Source organism: Ptiloglossa arizonensis, chromosome 7, assembly GCF_051014685.1.
Source record: "Ptiloglossa arizonensis isolate GNS036 chromosome 7, iyPtiAriz1_principal, whole genome shotgun sequence".
NCBI classification, from domain to species: Eukaryota; Metazoa; Arthropoda; class Insecta; order Hymenoptera; family Colletidae; genus Ptiloglossa; species Ptiloglossa arizonensis.
In genome coordinates, this window is record NC_135054.1 from 20,694,079 (window position 1) to 20,719,795 (window position 25,717).

The window sequence follows — 25,717 nt, forward strand, 5'->3', positions numbered from 1 at the left end:
TCTCGCATATCGTATACTCCTGACACGAAGAGTCCTAAAGTCGAACATTTTCTAAAATTTATGTCTGAATTTCAACCTTTGGTATGAGGAGAACACTTTCCCCAAGGAGGTATGCATTTCGATTTTTCAAGTATTAATCGAATGTTACATTGATACATCTTATAGACAATTATTACTTTTCATATTTTAAAACTTTAAGAATCATCTCTTTCCTTCGAAGCTCGATCAAAATTAATTTCTATAAGTTTCTTAATCATTTGTGATGCATAAATAAGATGCACATTGTTCGATTAATATTGGGAACATGCATGAATGTTAGTAAAACTCGCGGAAATGAATAAACATTCACAGAAACTATTCGCCTTCGCAGATTTCGCAATATCTTGACGTTTATTTATCATAATTATTAACAATCGTCGTTGGACCGTAGATTAAACAATTTTTGACAATATACCGGTATAAATAATGGCTAGAAAGCCATCAATTTCTTGAAATATTTGGTCAGATCGAACAAAGACAATCGAAGTAACCGTGCGATAAAATAAATGAATATTTCTCTACATATCGGAATTATTGTTTGGATGCATGTATGTTCTGAACGCTCAGTGATACACATATGTCACACGCCACTAAAGGGTGTTGCCATCTACTGGAGAACTGGTAAACTACACTTAAGGTATGAAAACACCTGGCGGAGAAACGCTCAAGTTTGTCGAGAAATTGTTCTAATTCCCACGAATAGATGGCGGGACAAGCATAATTTACCGACATTGCAGATAAGAAATTCCATTTGTATGATATTCCCTACCGTGAGATAAAATAAATAAATATTTCTGTACAAACTATTGTATGTATCATCTTTCGAATAAATGTAAAATTAAACGAAATCAGCATAATGCAATTTCCCTGCATTTTAGCCTTCCTTTATACATTTAAAAACATCTTCAATACCTCGAAATCAAGGCTACAGGTATCGATTATCATCTCACAAGTGTTTATCACGACGATTTTTCTATATAGAAAAGCGATTATTTGAATTTCAGTGCATTTAAGTGAAAAATGCAACTTCTACGCGTATTGTGTAAATTATAAGAATTAAACAAATGTCAAATTAATGTACCAAATGGACAATTATTACTTTCCATGCTTTAAAACTGTACGAAACACTGGCAACTGTTTTTACTTTGAATCTCGATCAAAATCAATTTGTATAAGTTTCTTAATCATTTGTAATACATAAATAAGGTGCACATTGTTCGATTAATATTGAGAACATGTGTAAATGTTAATAACAATCGCGGAAATGAACAAACATTCACTAAAACCGTTCACCTTCGCAGATTTCGCAATATCTTGATGTTTATTTTTCATAAATATCAACAATCATCGTAGGACCATAGTTTAAACAAATACTAACAATGCGCTAGTATAAATAACGGCTTGAAAGCCATCAATTTATTGAAATAGTCGTTAGTTCGAACAAAGACCTTAGAAGTAACCGTGCGATAAAATATATGAATTTTTCTCTACATATTGAAATTATACTTTGTATGCCGGCGTATATGTTCTGAACGCTCAGTGACACACATATGTCACACGGCACTAAAGGGAGTTGCCATCTACTGGAGAATTGGTAAACTACACTTAAGGTGTGAAAACACCTGGCGGAGAAACGCTCAAGTTTGTCGAGGAATTGTTCTGATTTCCACGAATAGATGGCGAGACAAGCATTATTTACCGACATTACAGATAAGTATCTCCTTTCGAATGCCATTCCCTAGCGTGCGATAAAATACATGAATATTTCTCTACATATCAAAATTATTGTTTGTATGCATGCAAATATATTCTGAACGCGCAATTCCAAACATTTGTAACGTGGTAATTATATGGGTTGTCGTCATCTATTGGAGAACCACGAATTGATTTCGAGGTATTAAAGATTTTTTTCAAGGTATTACAGATTTTTGTAAATGAAGGCTAGAATGCAGAGAAATTACATTATTCTGACTTCGTCTAATTTTACATTTATTCGAAAGATGATACATGCAATAATTTGTACAGAAATATTTATTTATTTTATCGCACGGTAGGGAATATCATACAATTGGAATTACTTATCTGTAATGTCGGTAAAATATGCTTGTCCCGCCATCTATTCGTGGGAATTAGAACAATTTCTCGACAAACTTGAGCGTTTCTCCGCCAGGTGTTTTCATACCTTAAGTGTAGTTTACCAGTTCTCCAGTAGATGGCAACTCCCTTTAGTGGCGTGTGACATATGTGTATCACTGAGCGTTCAGAACATACATGCATCCAAACAATAATTCCGATATGTAGAGAAATATTCATTTATTTTATCGCACGGTTACTTCGATTGGCTTTGTTCGATCTAACGAATATTTTAAGAAATTGATGGCTTTCAAGCCGTTATTTATACTAGGACATTGTTAATATTTGTTTAAACTATGGTCCTTCGACGATTGTTGATAATTATGATAAATAAACATCAAGATATTGCGAAATCTACGAAGGCGAACAGTTTTAGTGAGTGTTTGTTCGTTTCTGCGATTGTTATTAACATTTACACATGTTCCCAATATTAATCGAACAATGTGCCTCTTATTTATGCATTACAAATGATTAAATAACTAATAGAAATTGATTTTGATCGAATTTCAAAGTAAAAACTTGTTTCGTAAAATTTTAAAGCATGAAAAGTAATAATTGTCTATTCAGTGCAATAATTTAACATTTATATAATTCTTATAATTTACACAATACACGTAGAAGTTGTATTTTTTACTCAAAAGTGCTGGAATTCGATTAATCGCTTTTCTATATAGAAAAATCATCGTGATAAACTCTTGTGAGTCGATAATCTATACGTGAAGCCTTGATTTCGAGGTATTAAAGATTTTTTTAAATATATAAAGGAAGGCTAGAACACACCGTAGATGGTTTAATTTTACATTTATTCGAAAGATAATACATACAAAAGTTTTACAGAAATATTTATTTATTTTATCCCAAAGTAGGCAATGGCATTCGAATGGAGATACTTGCTGTAATGTCGATAGATAATGCTTGTGAGGCCATCTATTGATGAAAGTCAGAACAATTCCTCGACAAACTTGAGCGTTTCTCCGCCAGGTGTTTTCACACCTTAAGTGTAGTTTAACCCTTTCTTCAATAGATGGCAACCCATGTAACTACCACGTTACAAATGTATGGGATTGCGCGTTCAGAATATATTTACATACATACAAACTATAATTTCGATATTCATTTCCGCGATTGTTATTAACATTTATGCATTTTCCCAATATTAATCGAACAATGTACATCTTATTTATGCATTACAAATGATTAAGTGACTTATAGAAATTGATTTTAATCGTCGCGAGTTCTTGGAAATCACGTCATTTCCAAGAATTTCCACGTGTTGAAATTTTGTGGTAATTTCGAACGAATTGCTGAACTTTTGCTGGAATTTTTCGCCGATTTTGGACTTTGGTATCAGGAGAAGATGTCAGTCAAGGAGGTATTCCATTCTCGCGGGTTCCATTAATCTTAATTAATCTTATGTAACTTATGGGAAGGATTAAGGCGAGGGAAAGTAATGGTTTAATAAAATAACACATGAATACCGTCTGATTTATTTATTGGCCAATATAAGTATACATTTCATCATGATGTGTTAAGAACAAATGATTTTCATACAAATTTGTGTAATAATAAGTATACAAAGAGAATTAATGTTCCTTCGATATTTTGATTCGATTCAGTCGAGCGAGTACCTTGTCGATCAAAATGGGACAGTATTTGGTGTGGTGCCGGCGGGAATCGTACATCAGGTTGGAGGAAATTTCGATCAGGGCTGAGGACCTCTCAGGGCATGGTTTAAAAAAAAAGTAGGGTCTCGAAACTTCTGTGGCGTGAGTGCCATTCGTAATCCTTCGATTTTGAAGCGGCGCACACGGAAATTGGGAAACTTTGTTGCAAGGAGTGCGTTCTGTGCTTTGAATCCGTGTTTCACTCGATTCCGCGCGTATACGTGCGATTCAACCTACAGGAACCCTCTTTGTAAGTTCTCTAATTTGTCGACTCGTGGTCTCTGAAACAATAATTTCTATTTTGAATCCACTACGGTAGTAATACAGTTTTAAAAGTATACACGTTACAATAATTGTGTATCGAAAAAAGAACGAATTATCCTTTAAAAAATGTAAAGTTAACGATACGTACTAGGTCGTTGAAGTTCCGGGTCCGGAGCAAGTATCTCGTTTGTCCGATGCTAAGGGCGGAATCGAATCCGGCGCTGAAAGAACGAGGGGTGTGACGATACGCGTTTCGAAACTCTTCTCCTCTTCAATTTCCCGCTGCAGCGTGCCAAAGTCGAAGGAAATGCTGTACGTTCGATCCTGAGCTACCCATCACTCCTAAGCTCTATCGAGCTCCGACAACGATGGCGGAACTACAAGCCGTGCGTGCAATTTCGGGCCGCGGGGTTCCCCGGTCTGGCGTCTAGGTGCAACTGCAATCCTCAATCGCGGAGGAATCCTCGAAAGGGGATTATAGCTGACAGGAGGAGCTCTGCCGAGCGTCTGACAGCCCCGAGAACGATGCAGGTACTCCGCGCTGCGACTTTCGCTGTAAGTTTATATAAGTAAATAAATTGTACAGGAGAAACAAGACTCGTGGTTTCGTAAAACGAACGAGAGAACGAGTAACGCTTGAAAGGAAGAAAAGATTTTTCCGAATGTCCGACCGCTTGGAAAATTGAACCTTCTTTTCGTCCAAAGACGAAACAAAATAGAAGTTACAGAAATATGTATAGCGTTAGAAAATGCATTATTTTTTTTATCACTCGGTGCGTGAACTCGCGTTGAATGTATCTCGCGCGATGCTCTCCGCTCCTACGCGCGAGGATTGTCGCGAGCGTTACGAGTGGCATAACCTTATACGGGTTTACGACACAATGGGTGGAAGAATATTGAAAAGGAATCCGTTATCGTTGGACCTCCTTTGCTTTAACTATTCCCCGGTACTCGAGATGGCGAAGAAATTGGGTAAACTCGAGGGATTCAGAAGTTAAATAAGCGAGACACGGGTAGAGAATTGTTTCTTGAGAACGATTGAACTCGAATCGACGGGAAGAGAAGGCAGGTGTAAGAGGCTTCGATCTCGATTTTTCGAACATTGCACGAAACAAATGCAGCTCTATCGATACGCGAGGCACGGGTAGAGAATTGTTTCTTAGGACCGATCGAACCCAAGTGGGCACGATGAAGATCACGAACGGGCTACTTTGAGACAACCGTGGGCGGGGATGACTTCTGGGTGACGAGAGTTTGATCGATAACCGAGACACCGTACACGTAAGCGGGTATTCCCTCTTTCTGTGTTCCCTTTCGTCGAGGAACGTCGTTTTGTCGTTCGTGCACGCGGAATGAAGTTATCAAGATGGACGTAGCGACACTCCGTGCTGATGGATGGAACGGCCGCAACTACGCGACCGATAAATTTGCGAAACGACGGGGAAATGATGAATCGTCGTCCCGTTTTAACGTCCCCGCTCCAATTACGTTAATTTCGTAATTAGAGCACGCGCGTCACTCGTGCGAGCTTATCTATGCGAACGACGCGGAAGGTTTTTTAATCGTCGGCCACGGCGGTAACAAAATTCGTGACACGTTGCCCCATCCCCCCGCCCCTTCGCCATCCCCGCCCCCGCGACACCGTCAACGATATCCACGCGGAACGAGCCTCGGTGGAATTCTGCCAAATCGAAGTGGAAATCTGCGTTTACGGAGTCATCCGAGCGAAAGATGGCAAAGAAACGCTTTGTCTCTAAGTTGAAGTCGATTTCTATCGCGTAAGAGCGAAATGCTCATACAGGAAAGTCATTATACATCCCCTTTTGAAACAGGAGCACCGTTTAAGAAGATTCGCGCAAATGCCACGTTGGTAGAACCAATTACGTTAATTGTTAACCGGTGGAAACGTAACTTCGTATTTTAGCTCCCCTCGGTGGAAATTAATAACGATAATTGTCAGGGGGCGATAGACATTTTTTAAATACGAATATATCGTTTCGTTCTTCGTCGTTACGTGTACGGGGATCGAGGAAAGTACGCCAAGAGTTGCACGAAAGATGCGAGATGTAAATACATACTTTTACACAAATACTGACAAGATTTTATATATGTAAAATATTCTTGCGTATGAAATAGTATTTTTGGCGATAGTTTAACGCAATGTCTATTATCGAGAAATATGGCGATCGAGAGCTGGTAGCTAAATACATCGAAAGAAAAAATGGCGTCGTGTACTTACCGCGCTCGAGTTAGGTACACGATCAAAGAGTTTGTTTTCCTGGCACAGGGCAAAAGTTATCGATACACCCCTGTACCGTGGAATATTTATTTATTCGTGTGTCTACGTTTCTCGCGCTCCCGTTCGATGAATAACGAAAAAGAAACAAACGGACGGAGAATTTTATTTACGGTAGCAAGTTTCTAAGCTGCGAGTGCTAGCTCGTTGCAGCCTCTCTACGAATCTGGAGCTGGTAACTTGGCAATGTAACCTGGAGTGGGGGTAGGTGAACCGTTCTTGGACGCAAGTTTACGCAAACTGGGATGGAATATAATTTTCAAACTTTTTTTACTCATTTTTATCTCGGAGCACGGGACCCATAAAACACGCGAGAAAGTTTGTATCCCGTGTGTGCCGGGCGGCCAGGGGCCGGAGTAAACGTTGATGAAAAAGCTTTACGAGTGGGGCTCGATTTTAATTTCGCCCGAAAGGCGTCTGTTTATTACGATTGCTACGAGACGGTTTAAGGTAGAAGCTCTCTCTCGCGGTTTCGAGATTTCCCAACGCGGAAGCAATCGTACCGGCGGTCGGGAGCGAGCATTAAAATAATTTCATCAACCGGAAACGAAGTATTCTGTTCTCCTCCGGCGACTTTAATATCCACCCGTCGCTCTGATATCGTTGTATTTATTAAATTTTAATCCCCGTCGTCGCGACGGTCCTTCGGATCGTGAACGCCCGGCGTCCGCGTAAAGTTACCCCCACCGTTCTTAATTAGACATCGAGAAACCGGAGTTATTTCATTTTATTTTCGCACTGTGCCGCCGTACGAAGAAATATAGTTCACCCCCTCTGGCGAACATCATAATGCTTTTAGGTGGATGACCGTGTTGTAGAAAGTAATTCGACCCTTGTTTCTTTTTCCCGCGGCCGTCGCGAGAGGTTAGGTTCAGCGATTGATAGCGTTCTTTCATCGCGGAAGAGTTTATGGAAATTATTTCTTCTTCTTCTTCTTTCTAAGCTGAATGGAATATTTCGCACGATAAGGGTCACTAGTCGTACTTTCCCGAAGGGAGAGTACTTAATGGAAAGTTACCATCGTAAAATGGTTGCCTCGTGTAACCTTTTCCGCGTAGGCTTCCATCTTGGTTACACCTGCTTCTGTATTTCGTCTTGTTAAGTTTCGTCTTCTTCTTCTTTCTAAGCTGAATGGAATATTTCGCACGATAAGGGTCACTAGTCGTACTTTCCCGAAGGGAGAGTACTTAATGGAAAGTTACCATCGTAAAATGGTTGCCTCGTGTAACCTTTTCCGCGTAGGCTTCCATCTTGGTTACACCTGCTTCTGTATTTCGTCTTGTTTGTCTTAGACAGTACTTAATCATTCGCGCGTTGATTCGGAGGTTAGGTCCAAAAGCAGCTATTAAATATTATTCTTCGTACAATAACATATTCAAGTTGTAAACATTGCGAAACACCTTCGCCCAGCAATGAGTAACATTTCCTTCTTAGATTTCCGTCTCGGTCATTTCTTTAGTTTGTCTCTTTGGTCTTCTTCTTGTTAAACGTTTCCCCGGTAACTTGGAGGTTAGGTTCGAAAGCTCTTGGAATAATTCTACGCTATATTCAAGGTTAGGTTATGTATCCCGTATCCGTGTCCTTTTTCTATTTATCCTCGCGACGAAAGGAAAATCTTAAATACAAATACGTACACTTGTACGCGATAAAGATGTACGTTAATAATAATGGAAATAATTCGAGCGTTTACGTACGGAGAAAGTTCACCCTTAACGCGTTACCAAGGGACGTAGTTTATTGCGATTGCATCTCGCTCGAAGATTTACGCTCGGTGCTGGTTTTCTTTGCATTTCCACGGCTTGGATTAACGATGTCGTTAAAACGACCGGGAATTACCCGGCTCTTGGCAGCGGGCGAAGTTTTAATTCTTCGTTGGAGAGCTATCGACGACCATCGAACAATAAAAGCGAAACGAATGATAAACGCGCAGTTTCGACGTCTCTGTCGGCGCGATAATCTCATTGCCCCTCATTGTTGCGAATTCCCCATTGATTTTACGTATCCCTCCACCGCTCGAGAATCGCGTTTGTATCGAGGTTCAGCCGGCGTAACTTTCTATTTAAAATAGTCGCTCCTAAGCTTTTCTTCGTTTCGAATGAATGCTCGCTTTAGCAGCAGGAAAACTTTTGCCCGAGATCGACGACTCCGCGTGACTTCCTTGCCAAGCTCCAGACCACACTGAAGAGGTTCGAGCCTTCGAGACATTTTTTTTTTCCCTCGAGATTAAATACCAACAATCGATGCCTCACGGTGGCTCGGACCACTTCGAGCAATTATATGCAAATACAGTACCCGAGGATGTTTTCGGACAAACAGAATATTTTTCTCGCTCGTATTATGGATTATTATTAAAAAATCTGCAGTTTCGAAGACCGGAGAACGTTCTCGGACAAAGAGAATATTTTCGTCGCTTGTATCGTGGATTATTATTAAAAAAATCGATATTTTCCAAGACCCGAGAACGTTTTCGGACAAACGGAATATTTTTATCACTCGTATTATGGATTATTATTAAAAAAATCTACGGTTTCGAAGACCGGGAATGTTTGCGGACAAAGAGAATATTTTTGTCGCTCGTGTTATGGATTATTAAAGAATCTAATAAAAATTAAAGAATCTATAGTTTCGAAGAGAGTTCGTTATTTCCCCTGTACGTTGCATTATCGATTAATATTTGTCCGGTACAGTATCTTCCGACGATCGAAATATCATTATTGAAATCGTAATTCAATTATAGATAATATTTGTACGAAACAAAGGTGATAACTCGTGCTCGTTTCGAAACAATTGTTGCAAGAAATGTAGATACATTTCCAGTAAGAAACAATCGCATTCCGTATACCGAAGGGTGAAACAAATTGTGCGCGTTTGAATTAAATTTGTTTCATTATTTGTGAATAATATTTACGTTTTCATAACGTAATACGTATATAATAATTATTATCAAAAATATTACTCGGGAATAATATTCATGTTCTCCATAATAATGCTTCAGAAGGCCATAATTCTACGTTACCCTTGTACGCGAGTAATATTGCGTCAATATTTCGGTACAAAGAGCATCATTATCACATCTCGCGATTTTCACTAAAAATATCTACAATATGCAAATAATATTCACGTTCCGCATAATGCTTCGGTAGCCCACAATTCTACCTTATCCTTATTAACAAATGGTATAAATGTAATATTTCGGTACAAAGGGTACCGTTATCACTAAAAAATATCACTTGCAAATAATATTCAGGTTTTCGAACGGACCATAATTCTATTTAAAACGAGTACTATTATTGCGTATCAGACATTGTACAATTTATACCAAAAATGTACTATTCGAACAGCATTCAAGTTTCAATGTTTCGAAAGAGCATAATTCCAGCTTATCAACAACCTTACCATCGCCCTTATTAACGAACAACATAGACGCGATATTTCGACACAAAGAGCACCATTGTCGTAAAATTGCATAAAAAGTTTACCATTCAAATAACATTCAAGTTTCAGTGTTTCGAAAGACCGTAATTACAGCTTATCAAGAACCTCACCCTCGCCCTTATTAACGAACAACATAGACGCAATATTTCGGCACAAAGAAAAATATTATCGCACGATTCGGGCCGAAAGTATTATATTCCCCCGTTATTAAATCGCGTACCGACTATTTTTCTTCCCTTCCGGAATAAAAAACTGTTTCAGCACCCCCGTACGTGCACCAAATTGCTCGGTATGTTCTCGTTGTTCCTGGTCCGCGCCTCGACGCTCGCAACCCCCTTAACGACGCGGTTGTTTCGCAAAACAATTGCGGTTTTCTCTGCACGGTGACGTCGGGTGGGTTAATTAAAAGCGTCCAAGAGGCTCGCCAGCATCGACGCGGGGGAATCCAACGAGAATACACCGGGCAGAGCAAACGCCCGGGGAGATCCGCCAAACATTTCGCGAGCAACGCGTTGCACAGACCGCAATTGCTGCGCGGCTCCTCGAAACTTTGCCCCGGAACCTGTTGATGCCTCGCTTCTACCGATGTTTTTCGTGCTCACCCCCCTACTATTCGTCGACAAGCTCGACGACGCGATGATTTTCTGCCTCGAGACCACACACGCCCGAAATTTTACTAGAACAATACATTACGAGAGAGAACACCCTAGAACGATTTACTCTCAACGTTTATCCCAACGAAATGTTTGAAACGAAAACATTATTTTCCCCGTTCGTACGATTTCTAATTTTGATTTTAGCGAAAGAATGGATTTTGTATCTTTGCTCGACGTTTTTCTACAATAGCTTTGCAATGGATGGTTGCTGGTCGAATGTATTTCGATCGAGAGAACAACTGTACCGAGTAGGCGAGTGTACTTGTATACGTAGTCGTGTTGTTGCATTAAAGTTGGTAACACGGTGAGCACATTTGCAATGTGGTTCACGGTTTCGAACGAGAGACGAAAGATGTATAACGAAGCTTTATAAAGTATTTGTGTTGTTATATTGTGTTATTGTACAAAGGTAACGGGACAAGCAAGTTTTTCATGTACGTAACAGTTTCGAACGAGAGGTGAAATATGGACGAATTCTGTACGAGGTGATTTAAACGAAAATTAAGCACACTTGCAAATATTTCACAGAGCTTCGTTTGTCTGTTTTTTATCTCTTCTATATTTTATTAGGATACAATTGTGTATCGGAAAATGTAGGCACTAAAATTATATATAATTATATATATATATATATATATATATCCTTGTGCAACGAAGGATAATTTGTCAATCGATGAGATATCTCGAGATGGAGAATAATTATGTATGTACATACGAGTTTTGCAAAATATGAAACGAATATCGGAATAAAAAACTAGGTGTTAAGGAGGACTGACAGATCAAATGGATATTTAACCCGATTTTCTCGATACGAGGTTTCCAACGGCAGCGTGGAGCGATGAATTGTTTATAACCGTGTTTCAATATAACGCGTGGTCAGCCAATTTTACTTGGAAGCACGAAATTAATATCGTATTCGTTTAAATTATCGTGAAATTCATTGTAGAGGACGCATCGAGGGAATTAATGATCGATAATGCCGACCAATTTTGGCTTATTTTCGATAAACAGAGCAATTAACGAACGACAGTTGTGCATCGGTTAATAGTTAATTAACGTTGTTTTTACCTTTTCGGAAGACTGCGCGTGGCCTGTCGTCCTCCCGCATTGTGGTCTCTGTATTGGGTCAGGGCTTATTGTAGAAGTTGCATCAGTTAATTACTTCTAATCAGATTATGGGTGGATTACGTGCGTTTCGCGAGTACCTGCAACCACTGTATCCTGGGTCAACCAGGAAGAGGAGAAAATTTTCCAAAGCTGGATCTAATTTCTGAAAACGCGGTCGTTGGTCTATAAAGTCATCTCACGAGTTTGCGTTTCTTCGATCAAATAAGTGTATATGCTAAAGAAAAAATCATCTCGAATAATACTCTTCCAATAGCCAAATTATCGAATGAAAAAACTTAGAATCCATCGACAGAAATGTCAAGAAGTGAACGAACACCTTAGACAAATCTTTACCTCGTCAATAAATGTTTGGCGGCGCTAAATTAAAGTATGTGAGGAAGGAGCGAACGGAAATATAAGGAAGTGGGGATAAGCGTTTCATCCCGGGCCTGCTAGTGGACTCGTCAGTAAGGCATCCTAGCAGGCCCTGCCTTATACGCCGGGACATTGGAAGATCGGTAAGAGGTCGTATATATAGTGATCGGAGCAGGTACGGGAACTTGCGGGAAACGGTTGGTGGTGAGTTTCCCTCTGGTGGCAAGCGTGGGTAGTGCCGCCACAAATGTATTAAAGAAAAAAAGTGTCGTTTGCGTACGAACCATCCATGCACAGTACGCAGGTGATGAGATTGCATCTGTATTTGCAGCGAGTTTAATGGAACGATGATTGAACAAAGACGAGGACCCATCTTAACTCTCTGCTGTCTCGTCAGCGAGTGAGCCACGCACAATGCGTTCCAGCACCCAAGACGAAGTTTGCGGTAGAGGGGGAAAGGACTCGGCACCAATCCCACTTAGCGGTTCGCGCACGCGCATTTGCGATCTCGCGTCGATACTTCTGTCCCCGCCCGCGTCTTCGACGAAACGAACAGGCCTCGTCGTGTCTCCGGATGCAATTTTCTCGTCCGCGTATTGTACATACGCGCGAGAATGGGGTACATACGTCCCTCGTCGTTGGGCGCGCTCGCTGCAATTTCGAACACGATTAGAAATTGAATCGCGAGAGCGTCGCGTGCTTTTGAAAAACGCGCATTATCGGAGAACGAGACGCAGGAACGTATTAAGTATTTTCATTCCCGGCCGACGGAACAAAAGGTACGTATATTTCGAGAGACGCGAGGCAGCAGTAGATTAAGTAGTTTCATTCCCCTCGAAAAAAGAAAAAGGGGAAAAAAAATATGGGGGAAATGGCAAGAAACCGGGGAGAGGGCTTCTCTATCCCTCTTCTCGTCGTTGTTGAGAGCGACAATTTTTTCCGTTGGTCGTCCCGCGGATCTTGCTTAATCGTCCTACCTCGTCCCGGGCATTTCCCTGAAGCATTCCGCGCGAGGACCTATTTATCAACGTCCGCCATCCAGCCACGGCCAGATAAATAATTTCACCCGGTACTGGGAGTGATTTTCATCCGTTGTTCCGTCTCGGTTAGCTGCTGCGCCTCCTTCCGTTCCATGGCCCTTCGATCGATACTCGAAACTTTCCTTCGAAACGCGCGTTTAACGAAATTACAACGGGATCGGTCGACGCGCTCGCTGCCCCGCGAGCGTTCAATTCGAACGACACGCGGAGTTACTCTACACGGGGGCGCGTCACTCACACGAAACTGACGCTCTTGTCTGGGGAGCGTTTCGAAAATCAGGGTGCTTCGATCGACTGTCATTTTTAACTCTTTCTGACCCGTTCGAAAATGTAAAACGACGCAGAGCGTTAAAAAATAGACTGACCAGATATTTAATTACGAGGTATTTCATTCGTACATTTTATACGCGTTACTATCGTCATTGTTATTATATATTTGCGTTTATATTATTTTTTACAGTCACGTATATCAAACGTACTATTCAAAGCTGAAAAGATTACGTGTACTCGATACACTACTCAGCTCTCCCTCCCGTAAATGGGGATACTCCAATAAGAAGCGTTCTTTCGTTATGTAGATAGGATTTTCGGACCGCGTTAAAATGCCTGGAAAATTTTTCCAATTCGGTATCGATTCGGTATCGATGATTAATTATTCATTATCGAGGCGGCCGTGCGGTAATTGCGTCAGAGCAGCGAGCAGGCCCGAGTTTCGGTGGAAATTTCGAAATGCCGGTAATAGTTTAATGGTCAGAGGAAAATTACCGCCGCGGAGCGATATTTTATCTCCCGTTCGTTATTGGCCCATTAGCGACTGCTGTTTACGAAGTTCGTTCGAACCGATGGAAAATTCGATCGGCGAACTTCACCGTCGACCGATCTGGAGAGTAGGGGGAATTCGATCTTCGTGGCGAACAGAAGTTAGTTTTACGGTCTAGCGTGACTACCTGTCGAATTTCACTTTCAGAGAATTCGTTTCCTCTTATTTAGTCTTTAAAACTGGAAAGACGCTCGTGTTCTTCAAAGACGTCGTTCGACCATTATTGTTACTACTATTATTGTACGTCCTACACCACGCGTAAAGATATCTACAGTCAGGAACTGAAAAAATGACTCTTGGATCAAGGAGAATAGAGACCGTGTCGAGTAAGACTTGTAAGCGATATTCTGCGATTCGAAACTTCCTCGAAAATTTGAAACTTTGCACAAACCTAATTCAAGCGACCTCGTTAAAGTATCCATTCTTTGTTCTGGCAAAGAATTCTAAGGGTGAAAACATCCCTTTAAAGAAAATACATATTATCGTAAATATCTTCGAAACGATATAAGATGCGAGAAAAAGTTTAATACAAAGTTTTACGGCTTTATAGTTTGTACCGTTTAACGGACGCTGTGTGCAAATACGAAGACGAACCAGCATCCAAGGTCTCGAAATCGGAAAGAGGATAAAAGAATCCGTCCGTCGGTCAGGCTAACGTGATCTTAAAAACAAATGGATGGGAACGAGACGAAAAGATAGCGCGATTAGTGCGCGTGAAAAATTGGCGAAAAGTAGTTCCGGGAGATCGAGACACCCCTTCTGTTGTAGATCTTATCAAAGCAATCGCGCGAGTGTCGATTTATCAAGCGGGCTGTATACGTACGGTTGCAGTTTGCTGATAAATAATTCACTTCCTTTCTCAACGTACAGTTTGAAATATCGCACCGTGCCGAGTGGCAACGGATCGCTCGACCGCGTTTCCACGATGAAACGTTCATCGTGGAAGCGTTTTAATCGAAACATTGTGCTTCTTGATAATCTCGTTCGGGAGGTGTCCCGCCATTAATCCTTCTTTCCAAACGAGCGAAGAACCGTCTCACGACGGATTAGTACACTCTACGAATCGTGCCCTGTACCTTGATAACGAAGAATTAATGCAAATTGCGTTTCACGTTATCCCCTGATATTTATGGTTTTGATTCGATTTGCATAAGGTGCCACCCCACGTTATTTACTTATTTACGAATGGATGGACTGAAAGAAATACGAAGAGAGCTGAATGTAGATGGACCACGATCGAGAGAGATTGGTATAAAAATCGTGGTCGAAAACGCACAACAGTTGATCTAATTTCAGGACAACGAAACACGTAAATTTGTGCTGTGCAACTTCTGCCACGTTACACGAGTGTTTCTGACACGTAGCCCAGTATTCTGTACGAGGCAGCACAAGTGAACAATATATCATTAGTATAAATTGTAACGGTATTAACATCGTTCTAAGCGCGTCCATAGACTCCTCTGTGCAAACGTTGGCTCGAAAAATGATTATTCCTCCTGCAGGAGAGGGAAACGAGATGTAACGAAATAAAAACCAAGTCCGTAGAACATCTCCAAGGATTCGATTGCAACTTGGGGGAGATATTAATCTTCCAGAGATGCAGTCTGCTAATTGAGCACACCGTTCCACGTGGCTCGTTACAATCCTTTTTCGTTTCTTTTCTTTTCTTTTTTTTTTCTCTTGCCCCACGTAACGAGAGAAGTAACAAGATCCTCTGTAATCACCTGAAGCAGCGCCATCGTGCCTAATTTGCCCGCTTAAATTTCGCGAAACGAAACGTGCGTCGTTGGAGGGAAAGAAGAAGGAGGAGGAGGAGGAGGAGGAGGAGGCACACGCACCAGTCGACCGGCGACACAGTCGGCTAATTGGTCTTAATTCGCTGACTCAGCCGATTATGTCACCGACGAGCCCTTCTTCTCGCGTTCGTGCTCCAGGTTCTTCTATTCCCGCCAAGGCCGCGATTAATTTTCCAGAAGGAGACCCAGTCGACCGACGGTGTCGAGTTCGTGAACCAGCAACGTCCTCGTTAAGAACGACGCGAGGGAACGACATTTGCATAAGAAGTTTCCCTGTCATCGATGCAACAAAGAAATAGTCATTTTCTCGAACCATCGAAAATTAATATTTCGATTTGTTTCGGATTAACGGTTCGATCTGTGGGATTCTTAGGACAAACTTTGAACCTCTCCTCGATAAAAATAGCAAACACAGTATATTTGTTGAATACAGAAGCAAGAGACGCAAGGTCGAAATATATTATTTTAAATATTTCGGAAGGGTGTCTTTAAACGAATAGTTGGAGCTGGAGGATTTTCAAGATACACTTGGAACCCTTTTTTTTGGAAAATAGTAAAAATGGTGAATTTGTGAAATACAAAAGCGAGAGATATAGGTTGTCTACGCGGTTGAAAATTGTTATTTTAAATATTTTTGAACGCTACCTTCAAATCCTTGCTTCTTAAGTTCTCGACATTATGGATCACTCTTATCGAGTCAAGATTCATCTATCCAGATCTAGATTTTGACTTACAGTCGGACAGAAGAAGATCATTCGGTCCATTGTGGACAGATTGGGTCGGGGCAACGCCTCGTTTTGTCCCCCCAAACGCAACCTCTCTGATGAGACTTCATCGCGGGGGATTCAAAAGAATCTCGCGCGGAATTCGAAGCATCGCGGAGCGGAATTCATTAACCGAGCGCGTGGCTGCTAACGAGGCCACGAGCACAGCCGGGAGAAACACCTGAGAAACGAAAAAACCAGACTGGTGGCAGACTAAATACAAAGGGGGGCCGAGGAGGGGGCGGAAAGGAGGCAGGCGTCGCAAAGTTCTCTCGGACGAGCGCGCACTTTTCAAGAACCGGGGAAATATTGTCGAGGAACGATTAATAGGCAGCTATAAAGGTAAATGAAGACGCGAGAAGAATTCGGTTCAACGATCCATCAACCGTTACTTTCTCTCCACCACTCAACGACCGCGGCCGAGTTAATTCGGGCACGTAGTCGCTGGATAATCGAGTGAAATCATGCTCGACGACTAAAATAATAAAGAGTAAAGCGAAAGAAGCAAAAACTCCCATTACCCGTGCGCGTAATAAAAAATTCCCTCCGTTGTCCGCGGCATTTTCCAAAACAACGAAAAAACGAATCGATAAGGGAATGGCAGCTCGATCGACTGTGCTGTACTTTTATCTTTTGTCAAATTATGAGCGAGTAACCTTAAATCTCGGGGAGAGTGCCCTTTTAACGACCGGAGAAAGCTTTATAATCTAAGATTAAAGTTAAAAACGAGTCGAGAACAATGTTTACTACATTCCTTTCGCGTCGTTCGTTTCCTCTCGAAAGATCCATCGGCGTTGGTCGTCCGGGCTCGATACGGATTGAAATGACAGTGGTCCCATTTTGCTAGAAATTTTCAAATATACTTCCACGACCGAACGAATAACGAGAAACAAAATTTAGTCCTTCGAGTATAATTTAATCTTTCGATGTTTGCTCCGTATCGTCCCAATGTTTTCGAAATCGTTATCAACGATACGGATAACGGTCTCCACCGTTCTGTTAAAAAATGTTCAACCATGCATTCGCAACCGAGTAAACACCGAAAAAGTGACTCGAGAAAATATTGCGTGCCTTTCTTTTTTTTCTCTCTCTGTTTCTCCGTGGACCTTTCGGTGAAAAAGCCACAGGGGAGGCGAAGTGGTCGAGGAATCGTCTCCCTCTCAACGGCATTCGTAAAAAGGCGTATTTCGCGTTTCACGAGGCCACTAATGCCACGGATCTCTCCGCCGTCATTACGCAGGTTAGCTCCCGTTTCATCCGCGACTTAAATATCCATTACTCTAAGCAGGAAGCTGGCCGCCCACGGCGAACAAAAACCGCGGCTGCTCGATATTGGGAAGGTCGGTTCACCTGGCTCGTCTCACCGAGCTGAAAGCCAACCAACCAACCAACCGACCAACACACCTTCAAACCCCGTAGCTCGTTCCCAACAGCTTTTTCCTGGCCCCCTACTCCCCGAGTTTCCTCGAAAGTCGCTACCATCGATCGACCTCCGAGCGCGGAGTAACGTTATTTTCTCGCGTTATCGCGTCGGCAGCCATCGGGCGAGTGTACACACTTCGGAGCCAGTATGTTAAAATCGAAGAGAGGAGAGTTCCTCGAGAGGACGTGCTCGTTCGGTCTATTACGAGCAAAAATTGCCGATCGAAAGTTAGATCGGGGCAGTGGATACCAACGAGCCTCGTGAAATTCTAGGGACGGTGTTCGATACGTATCGCGCGATTCCTCTGGATTTTTCAGCCTTGTAAAAATCTCGTTTAAGCTAAGAGCGTTACTCGATGGTCTTATAACGGGGCACTCGGGGGATACAACGTGGAAGAATTGTGATCCCTTTGCCGTGACACGGTTTCTAGATTTTATCATTTAACGAGGGTTGGTAATTCGAATAACTCTTACACAGAGTGGTAAGAAAAGGGTCAAGGATTTCAAGCGCGTTCGTCGAGAGTAGACAAGAACGTCTGGTCGGTCTGGGTCCTGCTTACGAATGATTTTTTTAATGCGAAACTACCGAACTAACAAAATTATCAATCGAAGGGAATTACTAAGCTTTCGTCGTTTACGTAGAATTTTCGAATAAATATATTATTTTACAAATTAATATTTCATTCTTCACAAAAGTGTAAAAGTACACTTCTGCTTCGAGTATGATATTAAAATTGGATCGATTGGTACTCGATTGCGCTCGCTTATTTTCTATAAAAACGCAAAAGTGACCTCAAGTTTCAGAAACGGTAGTTCACTTCGCAACGGTTGCGAATTGATCGCGTTGTACGAAGGCCGAGTGTGTCTCGTTGGTGTGTTTCGAACCGTGGCAAGTGTATTCGAACCTGGACCGTGCAGTCCATAGTGCAGTCCATAGTCTCCGCTGCAGTCTCGCGGAGACTGTTTGCTTCAGGATGGCGGTGAACGTTAACAACGAACGTCCAGGAAGCCAGCCGCTCGAAAAGAGAAGAAAACTCGCGTGTGTTTCAACGCGAGCGTCGCTCGGAGCTGTTTGTCCACCTACAATCAACGATCTCGCGTTGAAAGGACCGCGCCATCGGCGCGTGAGAGAATCGCTCACGAGCAAGCGAGCATCACGCCTCCGCGAATTTTCCACGCTCGGTCGGCTCGGACAGGTTGTGTCGCGGAGCCGTGTGTGTTCGTTCGTTGGTCAACCGTGATCCCCTGCACGTGCACGGGAACGCAGTTGCATGTATTGGCCCGACGTTCGCCGCCAGGAGGCTGTAAACGGTTCACAGCGACGCCATTTCCACACGGGAACGATAATGAACAGGCCCTGCGCGCGATACCGATACTCCCTACTGATCGACGAAAGCTCGACGCGAGCTTTCGTATCGTGAACGTCACGTTGTTGTTGCAAATGGAGTCCAGTTTTCCGGATAAATTGAACTACGAGTACGGTGGGTGGAAGAAATGTTCCGTAAGTTCAATTGTACGTGTATCGAAGACCGAAAACAGATCTCGGGTTCGAAATAATGTTAATAAGACCGAGAGTGTTAAATTCAGTCAGGGGTCTCTGGAAAGTTGAGTAAAACGTCTGATCTGATATTGCTGGGAATCCTTGTCAGTGATTTTCCTTTCTCCGTAGACTACACTTGATACGCGGTCTTTGCGAAAATGTTGAGGTTAAAGTGTAGAGATTGTACGCGAAGATAAGATTTGAAAGAGAATAGTTTATTTGGTACGTGAATATGCACGGCTGATCCAGTACGGGTAACATCTCCTTCCAAGGCTGATTTCTCTTTCTCCCTGGACTACGTTTGCTGCGCGATCTTCTTTACGGAAATAGAGTCGGAGAGATCTATACGGATTCCTTTATGAAAAGAGATGTCGAACGAAAGAAAACTTTTGGTACACGAATACGTACGTCTGACCCGGCACGAGGAGAATCTCCTGTCGGGATGGATCTTTCTTTCTTCCTGGAATACTTGATTACGAAGTTAATTAAAATTAAACAAATACGTGCGTAGCTCCTTTGTGGAACGAAGAATCGAAGAGAAGAGAACTTTGTGCAATTTGTGGATACACGCGCAGGAAGAATATGTTCAAGGAGCGGGTGTTACCACCGTTATTAATTACCGCGTTACGAAAAGTATCCACTCGCTCGGGATGAACGTAAAGAAAATTCGATCCAAGAAGGATTTTCTCTCTTCGATGATTGCAGTTAACCACAGAACGAGCAAACCATCGACCGATAATACACGACGCCGCAAAACACCCGTACCGCGCGGACGTAGCGGCGAATTCTATTGTCATAATACCGATATTACGCGCGTTACATTACGCATATGGCCGCAAGTACGTGATGTGGGTTATGGTGATTCTTGCCGTTTCGCAGCGCTCATTACCGAATTACGAGTAATTCCATCCACTTTGCCGCACAGAAACATTATTCGCGTTCCTCTGCGTCCATTCATTAAGGGGCCAAACAGCGGCCCATTACGCTCTCGATTTTAAAGCGTTTCCGATAATCGCGTAAACACCGCTCGGAGATAACTCCGGTGGCCATCGGCCCGGAAAATCGAATGCACGATTTTTCGTTCAACCGTTGCCTCAAAATACACTTCTGTCTACGTTAAAGACCTTGCCTCGCGTTGCTATCGCCCCCGAAATTGGACAGCTACCAATTACATTCTTTATTTTGGGAAATATATCGAAATGTATTTTCTGAAGTACTAAATTGATACTTGGATAAAAGTTTCTAGAAAAATTCCAAGAAAATTAGAATTTCTTTACTTTCTATACTGAAGTATATTTTCTAAAGTATACTTTATAAATTTCAACACTTTCACGAGATTCTGTACAATAGAAATTGGTAATTGTTTTACTTGAACCAAATTTGTTTAGAAAAATTCTAGAAAATTAGAATTCGCAATGGTGCAGTACACCGACACATTTTACAGTGAGTAAAACCGTTAACCGTACTACCGTTAGTTACGTGTATCGTTTGTTTCCAAATTACACCGGGAGTATCGATTTCTACGAGGTAAAAGTTTACAGTTTTGGTTACTTCCCAGACCGTGAAACATCTACAAAATTGCGACACCTGTGAACGTTAACTGTCGGTGGACCTACGACCATTCCGCTTCTTCGTTTCATCGACACCGCGGTGAAACTTCGCGATAAAGGTTATTGCTTCGAATTCATTACACCGTTAAAGTTTCACGAGTGCTCGCGCACGCCCCTTTAATTGCACACGGTTGCGTTCAAGTTGTCGCAGCGACGTTCCGTTTTAACGGAGCTTTGATCCGAACATCAAACCCCCGAGCAACGAAATCCGTGACCCTTTAGCAAACAAATACCCCCGATAGGCATCGGTCTTCACGGGCCGCCGGTCCGGCGATCGATCGCGGTTAACCATGACCCAAACCGAACGCGATAACCGATATTTAAACCAGGCTGTCCGTGTTCGTGTCCAGATCCGCGTGACAATTCGGAACAAGTGGAGGGAACACGAAGCTCAAATTATTCGTAGTACACGAAACGCGCGGGAACGATCCTCCCGCGTTTCCCGTAAGCGACACGCGGTACCCATTACACTTCAGCCGACCGTACACGAGAATAATAACGATTTCTTCCTTTTTTCAATTCCACCTTATCGTTTATAATAAGTACTGTACTGGTAGGAACACAACTGTTCAATGTAGTACTGTTCGAGAAGTTTTATCGAACGACGAAACTTGTTCAGTACTATACTGTTTAAGTTTTATCGAACGACAACACTTATCGAGTACTATACTGTTTAATAAGTTTCATCGAACGACAAAACTTGTCGAGTACTGTACTGTTTAAGTTTTATCGAACGACAACATTTATCGAGTACTATACTGTTTAATAAGTTTAAAATTCGATCGAAATTAAAGAAAATCTTGTTAATTTAATAATCAAGCCCTGAGATCAAGTTTATCGTAGAAATTACCACAAGTAAAGAGAATTAAATACTTTCGTAATTGACGATAGCGATATATCACTTCTAGATGGGAGAGAAAAAGTGTGCAGTAATTTTAAGTACTCCTTAAGAGAGCTGACCATAATGTCTGACCCAACACGGTCTCTGACTCCTTCTAGAAGCGATCTTTCGTTCACCCATTTATACTTGTCACGAGCTCTCCAACGAAGTTCCTTCGAAGCGTACTCGACCTCTCGCCAATTGTCCCGAGATCTAACGAAGAAACCTAATCTTTCGCGAAACGGGACTGCGAACTGTAATCGAAGGGAGCTCTGCGTTGGAGGGGGGCAAAAGGGGGCGGGGGTAACACTTGCGCGTTCATTGAGAGAGTTTCTAGAACTCCAAAAGCATTTGGGTCGAGGTTAATAGTCGCGAAGATACATTGCTCGTCGAAAGTTTTGGCTACACCTGTAACGCTGGAATTAACCAACTGGGACTAACTAGAAAATAATAAATGAACTACCACGATCGTATTTCGAACAGTAGCTGAGAAGTGAACGCGAACGAACCTCGCCCGGTACTTGCAAACGTAGTCTCGAAGTCTCTTTTCTCGATAAATAATTTATTTCTTCGTATTTCGAAGTTGGGGAATAAATTCTAAAGAACATTCCTGCGAATGTAAAGGATCTCGCCCCGAATCTATTTCTTAACGTCGAAATTTCTCGATAAATAATTTATTCGTTCGTACTTCGAAGTTGGGGAATAAATTCTAAAGAACATTGCTGCGAATGTAAAGGATCTCGTCCCGAATCTATTTGTTAACGTCGATAATTCTCGATAAATAATTTATTCGTTCGTGTCGTTGGTTACACGCTCGACGAGCTGCGGTGCGCGAAGAATAAAATTTTGTCCAGAATTCCTAATGGCGCAATGTGCATGCAAAGTGACTTCCGGTGTACAAGACAATGTATGCACAGTGTGGACTTGCGCGTAAGTTTCGAGTTTGAAGTTCCGGGGGAGCATCGAGTTTAAAGTTGATCGGTAACTTTAAATTCCTCGTTAAGAGGACCCATCTGCAGGGTGCACGTTATGCATTATTATGCATTTTGTGGAACATTGTGAAATACTTTTAAAAACTGTTCGTTCTTGAAAATAACAGGTTCGAAAACCGTCTTGTTATTTGCCCAAAATTTACCCTTGATTGTGTTAGACAAACGACCTTTCTTTTCCCTCTGTTACGTAAACAATATCGACGCAATTTCGTATAGATTTTATTTCAACCGGAGAAATAATTCCTCGATTATTTATGAGCTCGTGAATGAATTAACAATCGACCGAATACTTACGTAACGGACTCTCGAGTAATTCGAAATTTTCTCAGCAGTCTCGATGCGATGCATTGCGCAACGGAGAGTAAATTTTTAATTAATGTTTCAGACGGTCCCAATGGTTCGTTTGTTTATCCATCTTGTACGTTTGGAAGATAGGGTCACGTGTTCTCAAGGCTGTCGTAAGCAGCGAATAGTGTCAGTTATGGACGTCTGACCAAAGCACGACCTCTGCCACTGACGTCTTTCGAGCCAACTCGCCATCAAACTTGGCCAGAAACAACGTAACACGCCGCGGGAGAACAAGTCGCCAGTTTACGGGGGCAAAGTTTATGCAAGTACACGCGAGCTGAATACAGTCGGTAATTGAATCTAATTCTTATTCCTCGAGCGTGTGTCCCGTAAAGCCGTGAGTCTCGTGAAACGACAAACTCGAGTGTACTTACTCGTTCTTTTCCTTTTTCATTCGGGTCGAGGGGGTGTCCTGCTGCAAACGAGTCACCTCAACACCGTGGATATTATCAATAACAAGAAAAAGAGACTCACCGAAATTGTACAGCTACGAAGAGTACGCAAGCTGTCAGCAACGACTTTTATCGAGGGTAGATGCATTCTTCTTATCGAAAATAGTCAAAATGGTACATTCTTGTTGCTCTCTCGTTTCTATAGGTCTCATAGTACTTTCTTGTCGTGTTTATCTTCGAAATATTTTGCTCGTGATTTCTCGTTTGTCTCCAATCCTCCTTGTCCGCAGTAGTCTTTCGTGAAAGTATCGAGCAAGTTGAAACACGATCCTGAAAAAATTATAACAACCTTGGAAGACTGTAGGAGAAAGTGTCCCTCTATTATTTTACCTGATATTTGTTCTCCATTATTTCCCGTCACTTCCTCCTCGAGATAAGCGGACAAATTGGACACCAAAAAGCAGGGAGACACCTTACCAGCTTCCACGGGATCTACGTTGACCCTCCGAGTGTTCCCCTTCCATTTCCTCCTAATTAGCTATCCACACACTGGTATTCTTTCTCATAGTTATTTTCCTTGGGTAAAGGGAAGAATTTTTTCACACTATATATCTCCATTGTGCTTCACGGTTTGTCCACGAGAACGCAAGGTACATTGTTACGTTTCGCTCAATAAATTTACACATCGTTAAGATAACCCTCCGTCACGATATACACCTAAAATAGAAAAGATAGTCCATTATTTCTATAATTGTTCCAACAAAAAATAAATTCTCCTTTGTAAACGTCACTTCTTCCACCCTGATGTTTGTCAAACCGTTTCTGCTCCGTTTGGCGAGTCCTGTCTACCCTGAAAGTTACCTTTTTTTTTCTTACTCTGCGCAACGAACACTTTGGGGTCCCATAGAGACCCTACGTGTCGACTCTAACGTTTCGAACGCGATGTCTCTTTACCGCGTTACCGAGCTTCCTGTCCGGAAACCGGCCGAATAATCGGCACGGCCATTAGCTAATTTATTAATTCACTTATTTGTTCAGCTCGAACGAAAGGTCGTGATCCTCTATCGTCGCGAAAACCCACCGGAACAAGCCTAATCCCGCGGCCACCCACGGGACAATTAAAATGCTAATTCCCATTGATGGGTTAATCGGCGTGTTGTTTCGGAAAGTCGATTGCCGGGAGCCGCGACGACGACGCCGTTTGTCATTGTCGGATGACGACGTTTCCGGGCGGGGGGGTCCACGATGAGTTTGGAGAGGGGGGACGCACACACACCATGCTCGAGCGGTTTCCATTCGAGCGAGCCACGTGCGTAACACGTACCCCGATAATGCTCGTCACGGTAATATTTCTCCTCTGGAATGTTTGTTTCACCATCGTAACGTGTTTTATGATTCACTACCCGGGTATTTAGCGTTCGATTAACAACTTCGTTCGTTCGACTATGCGATCGCACGTTTCGTGAAATTCCACGGCTGATAGAGCGAACTCTCGTGGAACGAACATACATTCACCGGCTACGCGGGAATAATAATCTCGAATACCTTTCAACGATACTTTATCATCGATGAATAATGGACTATCGATGATGGAATTCCAAGGATAAGGTTGATACAAATACTGAGAAATCTGTAGGATGAATTTCGGTGGTATGATAGGGAAGAGTTTGTAAATTGTGTGCAGAAAACGTGCAATATTTTCTAGAATTACAGACACTGTGGAAGAATCCCAATCTGCTACCGCTACAATTCAGTCTACTTTCTCGAGTGATTTCGTTCACGAGCTGACTACAAAAGAATTTAAAATCGCCAACTGTTCCCTGACACCGGGAATCGATTAAAAACCTCCCGTCGAACGACTACTTTCGTTTGGTATTCAAAGAAATCGAGTAAGCCTCGAACATCTTTCTGGAGATTCGATCGTTTGATCGATCCCCGCAAACTCGTTCCTCGAAATAACGAGCGAGGAGCAAGTGACGCGAGGCGGGCAACTTGGTCGGTTTCCTCTTAAACGGATTACGGGGTGTTTGCCGTGAGAAGCTTCCGGTCACCTTGGCACAAGGCTCGCCCAACGAAAACTTTTCCACCCAACGTTGACGGACCTTTGTGCCTCCGGATTCCCTTTGACCGTTAGCATACATCTC

At 42.3% G+C, this 25,717-nt stretch overlaps 1 protein-coding gene across 1 annotated transcript; it reads right to left on the reverse strand.

The window, feature by feature from the left end:
* Positions 1 to 3,647: 3,647 nt before the first annotated feature.
* LOC143149103 (uncharacterized) lies at positions 3,648 to 24,158 on the reverse strand. Its single transcript, XM_076316183.1, has 5 exons — positions 23,964 to 24,158; positions 23,656 to 23,903; positions 23,556 to 23,593; positions 4,249 to 4,653; positions 3,648 to 4,117 (listed from the first exon to the last, which is right to left on the reverse strand). Exons 2-4 carry the CDS (start codon positions 23,719 to 23,721, stop codon positions 4,443 to 4,445), a joined length of 315 nt encoding a protein of 104 aa, XP_076172298.1. The 5' UTR covers positions 23,722 to 23,903; positions 23,964 to 24,158; the 3' UTR covers positions 3,648 to 4,117; positions 4,249 to 4,442.
* Positions 24,159 to 25,717: the final 1,559 nt, after the last annotated feature.